We start from the raw sequence: 10,906 nt of genomic DNA on the forward strand, positions 1-10,906 counted from the left end.
TGGGGGGGGGGAAGGAGAAGGATTGGGATTGGGGGGGAAGGGGGAGGCTGGGAAGGGATGTGAAGGGTAAACCAAAGGAGGAGGCTGCAATGCTTGGTAAGAAATGTACGCATTATCCTGCCTATGTAATTGTAACCCCTCTGTACAGTATGTTCACAAATAAAATAAAATTAAATTAAAAAAAATAGCCAGTGGCTTCAATGGAAAAATAGATTTTTCTTCCTTCCTCTAGGATTGGAGTTTGGTGTAGCAGACTGCTGAACTGAATCCTAGCTCTGGCTCTTCCATTAATTAGCTATGTGTTCTGTGCAAGGTTCTTGATGTCTCTAGCTCTTTCTTCATCTGTAAGATAAGAGAGCTGATCTAACCTTTATGTACCAGCACACCTAAAGCCAATCTTATATCCTCTTTGATTTGTCTAACTCAAGAGAGAGAGAGAGAGAGAGAAAGAGAGAGAGAGAGAGTGAGAGTATGTGTGTGTGTGTGTATGTTGTGCACAAAGCAGAGCATTAGGTGTGAATGTGTGTAGATGGAAAAGCACCACATATCTAAGATACATCTTCTTCAGGAATGAAGTAGTGTCTATAGGCTCCTTTCTGTTGAAAATCTTATGTCAGTAGTGTATATCATTATGTCACAAATTCCTGCTCTCAAATGAGTTGAAAGCAATACTGGTCTTAGGAAGAGATGACCACCTGTCTGGTTTAATTTTAGTACTGTCTCCAAATACCTTCCTACTCAAAAACATATCTTGTCCCTCCTCTCTCCCACCCTCCAAGCCCAGCCTCCTGTTTTTCTATTTGGGCCTGGCGTTTTGATTGAAGTCCTTATTGGGTTAAACTAGGTTTTGCAATGCATTTTCCACAGAACACTAGTGAGTCCCCTGCCATGTTCAAGTCAAAAGGACTATTTGGACAAGTCATCTGAGAAACACTTGTGAATGTTTTGGAACCTCAACTCCAAAACATTTATTATGTATATAGCAGTCGTAAAGCAAAGAAGTCCTCAGACAAGTAACCATGTTTAACTTTTCCTAATCTAGAGCTCTCTTTGTTTTTGATACCTAGTAACATTACATAAAGCTACTATGCTATTCTTTGGGACTAGTTAATAAAGGGAGGAAAATTTCTCCAGATTTTCATAAATGAAACTTTGTGGCAGAATTTTGTTGTCCTTTTGTATTAAGCTGTATGAGTTTATTTGGTTAGTTTTTAGGTCTCAAAGGGATGGCTTTTGGGGAAGGGATAGAACGGGGTGGCAGGAATACAACAACGACATTTCTTTGGTGTTTATAGAAAGCAGAACTAATAACTGTTGGATGTGAATGATGGTGTCGTCATCTGTGTCAGCTAAAAATTGTTTCCCAAAAGATATCCATGTAGAACTTATGAGTATGACTTTATTTAGTCAAAGGGTCTTTGAAAATATGATTAAGTGAAGGTTCTTGAGATGAGATCATGGCTCTAAGTTCAATGACATGATTTCTTGTATGAAACACAGAGACAAGGAGGTGATGTGACCATAGAAAAAGAGATAGGCGAAATGAGTTAAGGATGGCCAATATCTGCTAGAAACTGGGAGATAAGACTTCCCTGGAGTCTTCTCTTACTTCATCTCAGACTTGAAAAGAATCAGCTTCTGCTGTGTTTCGCCACCCAATTTCTGGTTGTTGATTGGTCAGTTGTAGGACATGAATAAGGGAAGAAGAGAAACCCTGAGCCAAACTTAGCCACTGAATAGTGATACCTGGGTTAACCTGGCTAGCATTAATGAGCACCACTCTGAACCCATGGCTATTGGAAGCCTATATCCAGAGATATGATTCAGGCCTCACTTTAGGTCATCTCTAGTCTTTAGCATCAGCCTTGAAGGTGAAGTAAGAACTGCCTTCCTTCTCCCCTCAGGCCACAGAGGCAGAGTGCTGCACCTGGCATTGAGTCCTGACCAGACCCGTGTGTTTTCTGCTGCTGTGGATGGAACAGCCTACGTGTGGAAGTGTGACCAGTCACCCAGCTCTTCCTAGCTTCCAGTGTCTCCAGGAGGTCGTTAGCAGGGGGCACCGTGAAGAGCTCTCCCAGTGTGCATGGCCTCTCTCCTCACTCTCAGCATGCTGTATGTGCTTTCTTCCTGATATATCTCCCATAGATTAATTGAGACTGATTTCTTCTCTCTGCTTTCTTCTGTCTCCATCCTCTTCTTTACCCCCACTTTTTCTTCCACCTTTCCTTTCTTTCCTTTCCTTTCCTTTCTTTCCTTCCCTCCCTCCCTTCCTCCCTCCCTTCCTCCCTCCCTTCCTCCCTCCCTCCCTCCCTCCCTCCCTTCCTTCCTCCCTTCCTTCCTTCCTTCCTTCCTTCCTTCCTTCCTTCCTTCCTTCCTTCCTTCCTTCCTTCCTTCCTTCCTTCCTCCCTTCCTTCCTTCCTTCCTTCCTTCCTTCCTTCCTTCCTTCCTTCCTTCCTTCCTTCCTTCTTTCCTTCCTTCCTTCGCAATGTCCCTCAGCTCTTCAGCTCAAAGCACTCTACCAACCACAGTGCCACTTCTGGTTTTCTGACTGGTTTATTGGAGGTGAATCTCATGGACTTTCCTGCATGGGCTGGCTTTGGACTGTGATCCTCAGATCTCAGCCTTCTGAGTAGCTAGGATTTACAGGCATAAGCCACTGACGCCTGGATTTTTTTTTTTTTTTTTTGGTTGGTTGTGGGGCCTGAACTCTGGGCCTGGGTGTTGTCCCTCAGCTCTTCAGCTCAAGGCTAGTACTCTACCACTTGAGCCACACCGCCACTTCCGGCCTTTTCTGTTTATTTGGTTCTGAGGAATTGAACCCAGGGCCTCATGCATGCAAGCCAGGCACTAACACTGAGCCACCTTTCCAGCCCTCTTTTCTTTTTTTCTCTTCTTTTCCTTTCTTTCCTTCTTTTTGTGCCAGTCCTGGGGCTTGAACTTAGGGCCTGGGCACTGTCCTTGAGCTTCTTTGGCTCAAGAGTAGTGCTCTACCACTTGAGCCACTTACAGCCTTTTCTGACTAGTTTATTGGAGATAAGTGTCTCAGGGACTTTCCTGCCTGGGCTGGCTTTGAACTGTGATCATCACATCACAGCTTCTTGATTAGCTAGGATTATAGGCATGAGCCACTAGCACCCAACTCTAGTTCCTTCTTTTCACTGGTTCACAGTGAATCAATGAGTGACAATTCATATAAGTAAAGCACATAAATCCTAAGTGTATAGTTATGAAACTGTGTAACTACCATCTATACAAAGATATGAACATTTCTGGTTTCCTAAAAGCATCTCTATCTTTGCCTGCTAGCAGGGAACTAGCATTTCATTAAATGGCCAAGCATTTAATTTGTTTCTTCTAGAAACAATTGCTATTATAGTGATTTTATATAATGATTGTAAATTTTTTTTATAGTGAGTATTATATAGTGAACTCTACTATTCTGACCTTGATCAATGATGGATGAGAATTTTCATATGCTACCCTCAGGTGAATGGAATATTCTATGCAATATTCATACGTTGAGTCTATGTTGAACTGTAGTTTTTTTCTTTTTCTTTGATATTTATTATATGAATTTTGTTCATTTTATCATGAGCGAATATTTGAATTATTTCCGGTTTTGACTTTTAAGAATAAAGCTTTGTGGGGCTGGGAAGGTGGCTCAGTGGTAGAGCGCTTGCCTTGCATGCATGATTCCTCAGCACCACATAAGCAAAAAGAAAAAAGCTGGAAGTGGCACTGTGGCTCAAGTGGTAGAGCACTAACCTTGAGCTGAAGAGCTGAGGGACAGCATCCAGGCCCAGAGTTCAGGCCCCATGACCGGACCCCCCCCCCCCCAAAAAGAATAAAGCTTTGTGTATTATCAAACACATCTTTGGTGGATAAAAGCACTTATTCCAGTGTGGCATATACTCAGGGTGGAATTGCTAGATTAGAGGATGCACACATGCACACACACACACTTATATACATATGTGTGTGTATATTGTATTGATAGATATGTATAATTTTGCCAAGAAAGAGAAACTACTTTGTATTTCTACTAGCAATGAATGAATTCAAAATTTGTAAAATATATTGCCACTGGGGGATATTCCATCCTTTTATTGTAGTTAAAATCCTAAGTAATTCAGGATTATAGTAGGTGTCTAGACTTATTATCCTGGTGCCTGCCAGAGTATCTTGTAGAAGTCAGTACCAGATGTCACTTTCTATATGGGATTTCTCATCTCTGGCTGCATATTGGCATTGTTGGGGAGTTCATATAAAGATTATTTTGTCCTGGGACCTACCAAATAGCAAGTCAATCAGAATCTCTGGATGGATTTTGGGCACTGCTAAATTTAAATAGTCTGGTGAGTCTGTTGGGCAGCTATGTTTGAAGCCAGTGATTAGCATATTAACCAGTCTAAGCTGTGCTCCTGTCTTGTTAACATTTTTAAAAAAGAAACTGAATTCTAACCTGACTTATGGAATTGTAGCCACTTTGTATAACTATATAATAATAAAAAACTAATTCTACACCAGACTGATGTGTCTTATTAAATGAACAAAAGCAAAACAACCCTTTATTGTTTTGCAGAACAGGAGTTTGAACTCAGAGCCTTGCACTTGCTATGTTGGCACTCTATCACTTAAGTCATTCTTCCTGTCCTGCTTTTTGCTGATTAAATGCAGACTGCTAAGAAACAAAGCTGACTTTGTAGTGTATAATTTTCTTGTTTGGTCAAGCACTTAATTTGTTTCTTCTGGAACTTTAATATCTATTTCTTATTTGTGTTTACAAAATGCTGTTAGTCATTTCTGATTTGTTTCTCCCAGAGCCTAATTTTGGCATATAAATGAGACTAGAAAGTGTGAACATGTAACAACAACCTTTGAAGGGCAGACTTATAATTCTTTTCTTCCTGAATGTTCTAGACTATCTAGAACATTCCCCACAGAATTGCCGATCCCCCTACCCCATGCTTGTTACTAAGCAGGACTGATCTATCCTGCTAGGTCGCATTGAGGTAGTGAGTAGTTTAGAGAGACATTCTCCCATCACTCAATGTATGAGTGACACTGGTGAAACTCCTTCCCCAATCTCCCCCTAGCATTATTCATAAAGTTGCTATGGATCCACCCATGAATGTTATAGGAAAGAAACAGGGTCAGGCATATGCATTTTTATTTGTGATAAAGTTAAGAAATGACAGCAAAGGAAATATAATTATTTAAGATACCCCCTTCATAGTCTTGATGATCCACTTGAGATAGTGCTTTGAGAGAAGCGTGTAGACACCAGGTGCTCTTGGGTCCCCACATTTCCCATTCCGGCCAAAGGCAGCGATGCCTCGGAAAGTGCCATGGCATAGCAGTGGGCCTCCAGAATCTCCCTGGGGAAGCAAAGAGGGTGGAGGTGCCATGGGATCAGGCTGGATTCTGACCATAGGCAAACCAGGAGGGTCTCTACAGCATTTACTAATAAAAAGACAAACCTCGACTTTACTGAAAATTAGTGCTTGAGAAAATAAAAAATGTTAAGAAATGTTTAACTATTTTAAAATTGATTCACTGTGTTCATTTACAAACCAGTGTAAGCTGAAGTTAAACTTGTTATCTACCGATTTTGAGGTTTGAGTCTCTGCTTTTAGAAAGGCAACCTTTCCTATGTTTCCTCAAAATACTTCATAAAGTAAGGAGTAAAATAGTAAAGTGAAAACGACACAATAATGCAAAGAATGAGAATTAGGTTTTCCAGTCCTAGCAGATAAATGATCTTCTCAAAGAAACAAAATCAAATAGCCCCTTTGGAGTAAAAGTTGGTCTTAGGGGTATATGAAATGAAAAACCCTTGTGAGAACTTGAAGTCCTTCCATAGTCATTTTTTCGCTGCTTAGTATAGTGCTTAATATTTTCAGAACGAGTCTCTTAGATTCTAAGGCAGGGAAGGATGGCTAAGCTTCATAATAGAGGGGGCTCTGGGCAGGGCCTAGCCTCCAAGGATGATGTTGAATCTGAAGTCCAAAAGCAGGACATTTACGCTCCTGGGTTCTCTAATACAGAATGTGAGAAAGTGGGTAAGGGAGGGACAAGAAGAGAAAGTGGAAGGGTGCCGAAAACAAATGCCATCTTTTCCTACCATTTGGCTAGCCTTGGTCCTAAAGGTTGCTTGTGATTCCTGGATATGACAGAGACCTTCAACCCGGTTTGGTGGCTCCCAAACCAGGCACACTACACCTACCCAATAAAATTCTTTAAAATCTTTGGATCCTGGGGCTGGGAAGGTGGCTCAGTGGTAGAGCGCTTGCCTTGCATGCATGAGGCCCTGGGTTCGATTCCTCAGCACCACATAAGCAAAAAGAAAAAAAGCTGGAAGTAGTGCTGTGGCTCAAGTGGTAGAGCGCTAGCCTTGAGCTGAAGAGCTGAGGGACAGCGCCCAGGCCCAGAGTTCAGGCCTCACGACTGGACCCTCCCCCCCCCCCCAAAAAAAAAATCTTTGGATCCTAAAGAGAAATATCATGTCAGTACCCAGAGCTTAAAATGTGTAGTGTTCCCCTCTGGACAGCATCTTTACAATAGAATAAAATTAAAAAAATTAAAAAAATGTGCAGTGTTTATTTTACTCTTGTTTTGAATCAGGCCCCTGTCTTTACTCCTTCCCTTTCTCTGGGCACTCTGGGATGGAGGCTGACATGTTCCCTGGTGTGGTCCATGGGTAGGGGTTGTTTATGGGGTATCCAGCACAGTTCTAGCATGCTGTGGGTCCAATCTCAGGTCCTCAGCCATTCTTGAGAATGGCAGGATTTCAAACATGCCCAGGCTAGGTGGACTTTCAGGATGATGCTGAGGCGGGATATGAGACCAAAGGCCTTTGAGCAATGCTGATTTCAGCTCTGCTTCATGCCTTTGTATTGTAGATACATATATGGTAATATGAAAAACAAGTATATTAAAAAAAAATATAAAACCAAGAAGATGTAGTAAATCATGCACTCTCAGTCACCTTATTTTTAGTGACTCATTTAAGTTGAGCAAATTAGAGGTTTTTTGTCAAACTTCTTTCAAGAAGCAAGAGGACCCTATTAAAGCTAATGCCAGGCCAAGATAGAGCCTGACATTACTGGTCTGTATCTGTATGTCTTACTCTTCACAGCTAACACATGGGATCATCTTGTATTACTTACATTGCATATGTCTTTTCCACCATTGGGGCTTCCTGCACAAATCATATTCAATCCAATCACAGGATTAAAATTATAGTGCTGGTGATCATTGCAGATTTTCCTGCCTATGATGGTGATATTCACTTCTCTCAGAGTATCGGACATAGGGGACTTATTATTAGTTATGCCCCATCCTGCAACTTGACACTTGGTTCCTGCTTCTACATCAGCTCCCCGTTTAGGTAGATTCAGAATAGCCACATTTTTGGTAATTTTTGCTTTTTTGTTCAGCTGTGAGAAGACAAGAATAAAGAGTTAACAGAATGAGACAAATATTAACATTTTAGCATAAATTCTATCCCAACAATCAGACCCCTTACATGAGTTTATATCGGTAGGGGCAGTAAGGAAAGTTTTCCATGTAGGGGGCCACACTGTAGGAGGTCCTGCAACTGGAGAAGACAATCGAAGGTACACACCTGTATAAGTTTCAGATCACCCTCATGTGTATCTGGATCAAAGCATGGATAGGGAAACTCTTTCTTAATGGACAGTTTCTGTTTTTCTGGCTCATTCTTGCTCATTGAGTGAGCCCCAAGAATGATCTCAGATGTCTTGGTCCTGGAATAGACACAAAAGTATTTACTGGGTTTATCTTTTAATCAGGAGCTGAGAATATTATGGGTTGATGCATTTGATGGTGTCATTTGTAAATGCTCTTTTGGAGAGCCTTTGTGTCTTGAAAGAAAATGTGTGCTCTAAAGGGTAAAAAGTAAGATGTTTAGAAATCCATTATAATCATTGTCTTAGTACATCTTATGTTGCTATAGCAAAATACCCAAAGCTGGGTGCTTTATAAAGAAAAGAAATTTAGTTCTTGGAGCCAGAGTCTAAGGAAGGTATCAGTGTCTTTTTGGCCTCTGCTGAGGATCTCATATTGTGGCAATTCATGGCAGAAAAGTAGAAGGGAAGTGGGTAGGTGTAGAGCAGGGAATTAATAGAAGCAAGAAAATGAGCCAAAGAAGTTAAACTTGCTCTATAACAACCTGTTCTCACAGTGACTATGTAACTCTCAAGCCTGTGTTCGACCCTTGACCATTAATCCCTCATGACTCATTCGCCTTCTAAAGAGCTCATTACCTTTAGTAGGGTCATATTGGATACCAGTATTCTAGCACATGAACCTTTGGGTAATGAACATATCCAAACCATGGTAATTACATTGTCACATCGACCAGCTTGTTTTATAAAAACTAAGTTCATTGATAAACAAGAGAATTTTATGGCAGCAAACCTGGTCTTGTGTTATCTACCATTCCCCTTCATCCTGTTTTGAGAATTAGGCCAAAGATCAGAGATCTCAGTACTCTAGAGATAGAAGCAAAATGTTTATAGCTGGGGCTGGGAAGGTGGCTCAGTGGTAGAGTGCTTGCTTTGCATGCATGAGGCCCTGGGTTTGATTCCTCAGCACCACATAAACCAAAAAAGCTGGAAGTGATGCTGTGGGTCAAGTGGTAGAGCACTAGCCTTGAGCTGAAGAACTAAGGGACAGCCCCCAGGTCCAGAGCTCAGGCCCCATGGGTGACAAAAAAGAAAAAGAAAAAGAATGTTTTCTACCTAATATGTGTAAAGTGGTCATTGAGGTGATAATTGTTTTCTTGTGGTTCTGAGGCTGGAGCCAGAGCCTTGTGCATGCTAAGCCAGTGCTCTAGCCCAGCACTTGGGATCTTCGTAAGAGAACAGCTAATTCATCATGAATGAGAAAACTTCCAGAAATAGATTGCTCACAAGAGCACCCTATATATGTCTTACAAAGTGTGTGTTCATTGCAGAGATGGTGGCTTGAACAAGGGCCCCAAAGGTTTAATTTTTGTTAAAAAATATTCTTTGATGTATTAATGCAAAACACCCTGTTATCATTCAGGACCTATTATAGTTCATACTTCCTCATGGTCACACTTGCTTCTTTTCATTACAACAGCTGCGATTGAGATCACTTAACTCTATGCTTTCCAGTAGGGCTTACTCTGGATGCTCTATAAATCTGCATGGTCCAATAGAGTAGCCACTAGCCACATGTGGCTACTAAGGAGTTGAAATGTGGCTAGTGGCCACATTTACATTAGATTTGTAATTTTGCTCAGCTTAATTTAAATTTGCATAGCCACACATGGCTATCCTATTGGATAGTCAAAATTTAGAGGCATGATTTCAAGGTGAAGAAAAGACCTAGCCTGGAAGAGGCTTCGAGGGTGTAGCTGACGGGGACTAAGGGATGGCTGAAGGAATGAGAGTCATTCACTAAAGGGTAGGAGAAGGCATTGGAAATAAGTTTTCTCTACTTGAGGACTGTTCCCAGGCCCCGGAGGGAGTACACAACTTTGACCATTTTGTGTGTGCTAACCACTTTTCAGGCCATGAGCCCTGAGTGTCTAGAGGAGACTTTCAGAAGAGCTGTGGCTTCTTTCTGCTCTCTCTTTGGCCTTGTAATTTGGAGGCAGGTCTGGGCTTAAGTTTTTTTTAAGGTTGAAGTAAGTTGCCAGAGACCTTAGTGATCTGGAAATACATATGAATCTCCCATGGCTTAGTAAGATAGACTCTTTTTTTTATTATCAACCCAAATTAGAATATCTCTTCAAATGAGTTTTAAAAGCCAAGCACTTACAGGACACAGTGGGCTGCAGTCAACACCCAGTCGTCTGCAATCAAAGCACCAGCACAGAACCTTTTCTTATGGAGTTTAAGTAGGACCATGTAGGGTCTTGAATGAGGAATTACCTGATCTCCTCCAATGATTTGTACACAGCCATCTATTCAGTAGAAAAAGGCAAATCAGGTCAGCATCCACCCCAAAGCGCTCTTCATAAAGCTATGTTTCAAGAACAACTATGCCTTTTCTACTTAGTGAGAAAGCCTAGGTGAGCTTTCCTTCCTTCCTTCCTTCTTTCCTTCCTTCCTTCCTTCCTTCCTTCCTTCCTTTCTTTTCTGATAGAAAGGAGAGAGAGGAGAGAAAGAACTGATGAGGCCACTACTCTTTCTTTCTTGGAAGGTACAACTTGTTTTCATGACTTGAGTATCTTTTTGTTTGTTTACCCATTTTTACACTGTCTTTCTAAAGAATTTTTTGCTCTACATATCACCAGCAAGAAGCTGAAACTGTTCTGTTATCTTTTGGAAAGGAATTATAAATGAGAAATCTTTTTCTTCTAAAATAAATAAAGATGTATTTTCTTCTAAAACATTTTCCTCCTAAAATAATTACGTGGAATACAAATACAATGTCAATCATGTTAAGCCTGGGAGAAAAATATCTTCTATTAGCATAGTAAGGTAATATTAACAAAAGTTCAGTGAAAATCTGTTGCATTTCATTTAGTGGTAATGTTTGGAAATGACAAGAGTCAGTCTTACCTTCTGAAATGAGCAGGAGAAATGTGATAATCAAGAGAGATGATGTCAGAAATGCATAGGAGTTCCTCATCATGGCTGGTGTCACTACATTAATCAACACCAACATCTGCTTTTTGTTCTTGGTTGCTTCTACCTTTATACTTGAAAGGAAAGGATGTGGTTTCCTTTCTTCTCTTTCTTTTAAATTTCCAGGTTTCATACTAGAAAATGAAACAGAAGTGAGTAAGAGCAGTGAATTGGTGCCTGGTCGATGGCACCAGGGCATCGCTTCCTTTGCTAGGCTCATTGAAGGGCAGGTTGTGATTCTGTCAGGTGCCTGGGGGGCCTCATGACCATAGCACAGAGCA

General features: G+C 41.1%; 2 protein-coding genes across 3 annotated transcripts in view; one reads left to right on the top strand and one right to left on the bottom strand.

Moving 5' to 3' along the window:
- Positions 1–2,023, top strand: part of Cdc20b (cell division cycle 20B) — a 33,993-nt gene extending 31,970 nt beyond the window's left edge. The window contains exon 10 of the mRNA XM_042690721.1: positions 1,905–2,023. Coding sequence (XP_042546655.1) covers positions 1,905–2,023 — 119 coding nt within the window. The remainder of the gene's footprint in view (positions 1–1,904) is intronic.
- A 3,130-nt stretch (positions 2,024–5,153) lies between these two features.
- On the bottom strand, positions 5,154–10,680 carry Gzma (granzyme A). 2 transcript variants are annotated; one of them, XM_042691087.1, is made up of 5 exons: positions 10,560–10,680; positions 9,814–9,958; positions 7,628–7,769; positions 7,170–7,439; positions 5,154–5,378 (listed from the first exon to the last, which is right to left on the bottom strand). In XM_042691087.1, the coding sequence occupies exons 1-5, from the start codon at positions 10,663–10,665 to the stop codon at positions 5,217–5,219; spliced, it is 825 nt and encodes a 274-aa protein (XP_042547021.1). In that variant the 5' UTR covers positions 10,666–10,680; the 3' UTR covers positions 5,154–5,216. The 2 variants fall into 2 exon arrangements, with proteins under 2 accessions (XP_042547021.1, XP_042547020.1); XM_042691086.1 differs by having other exon boundaries at positions 7,166–7,439.
- Positions 10,681–10,906: the final 226 nt, after the last annotated feature.

The sequence above is a fragment of the Dipodomys spectabilis genome, unplaced genomic scaffold (genome assembly GCF_019054845.1).
Source record: "Dipodomys spectabilis isolate Male_0828 unplaced genomic scaffold, ASM1905484v1 ptg000140l, whole genome shotgun sequence".
Taxonomy (NCBI): domain Eukaryota; kingdom Metazoa; phylum Chordata; class Mammalia; order Rodentia; family Heteromyidae; genus Dipodomys; species Dipodomys spectabilis.

What these genes read in the sequence shown, in the direction of transcription:
- Gzma (XM_042691086.1), bottom strand. Translation starts at nt 10,665, where the DNA reads ATGTTGGTGTTGATTAATGTAGTGACACCAGCCATGATGAGGAACTCC. An exon ending in GTGATCTGAAACTTATACAG is followed by an intron (nt 7,440 to 7,627) that starts GTGTGTACCTTC and finishes GTCTTCTCACAG; the next exon opens with CTGAACAAAAAAGCAAAAAT. An exon ending in AAAAGACATATGCAATGTAA is followed by an intron (nt 5,379 to 7,165) that starts GTAATACAAGAT and finishes TTGCTTCCCCAG; the next exon opens with GGAGATTCTGGAGGCCCACT.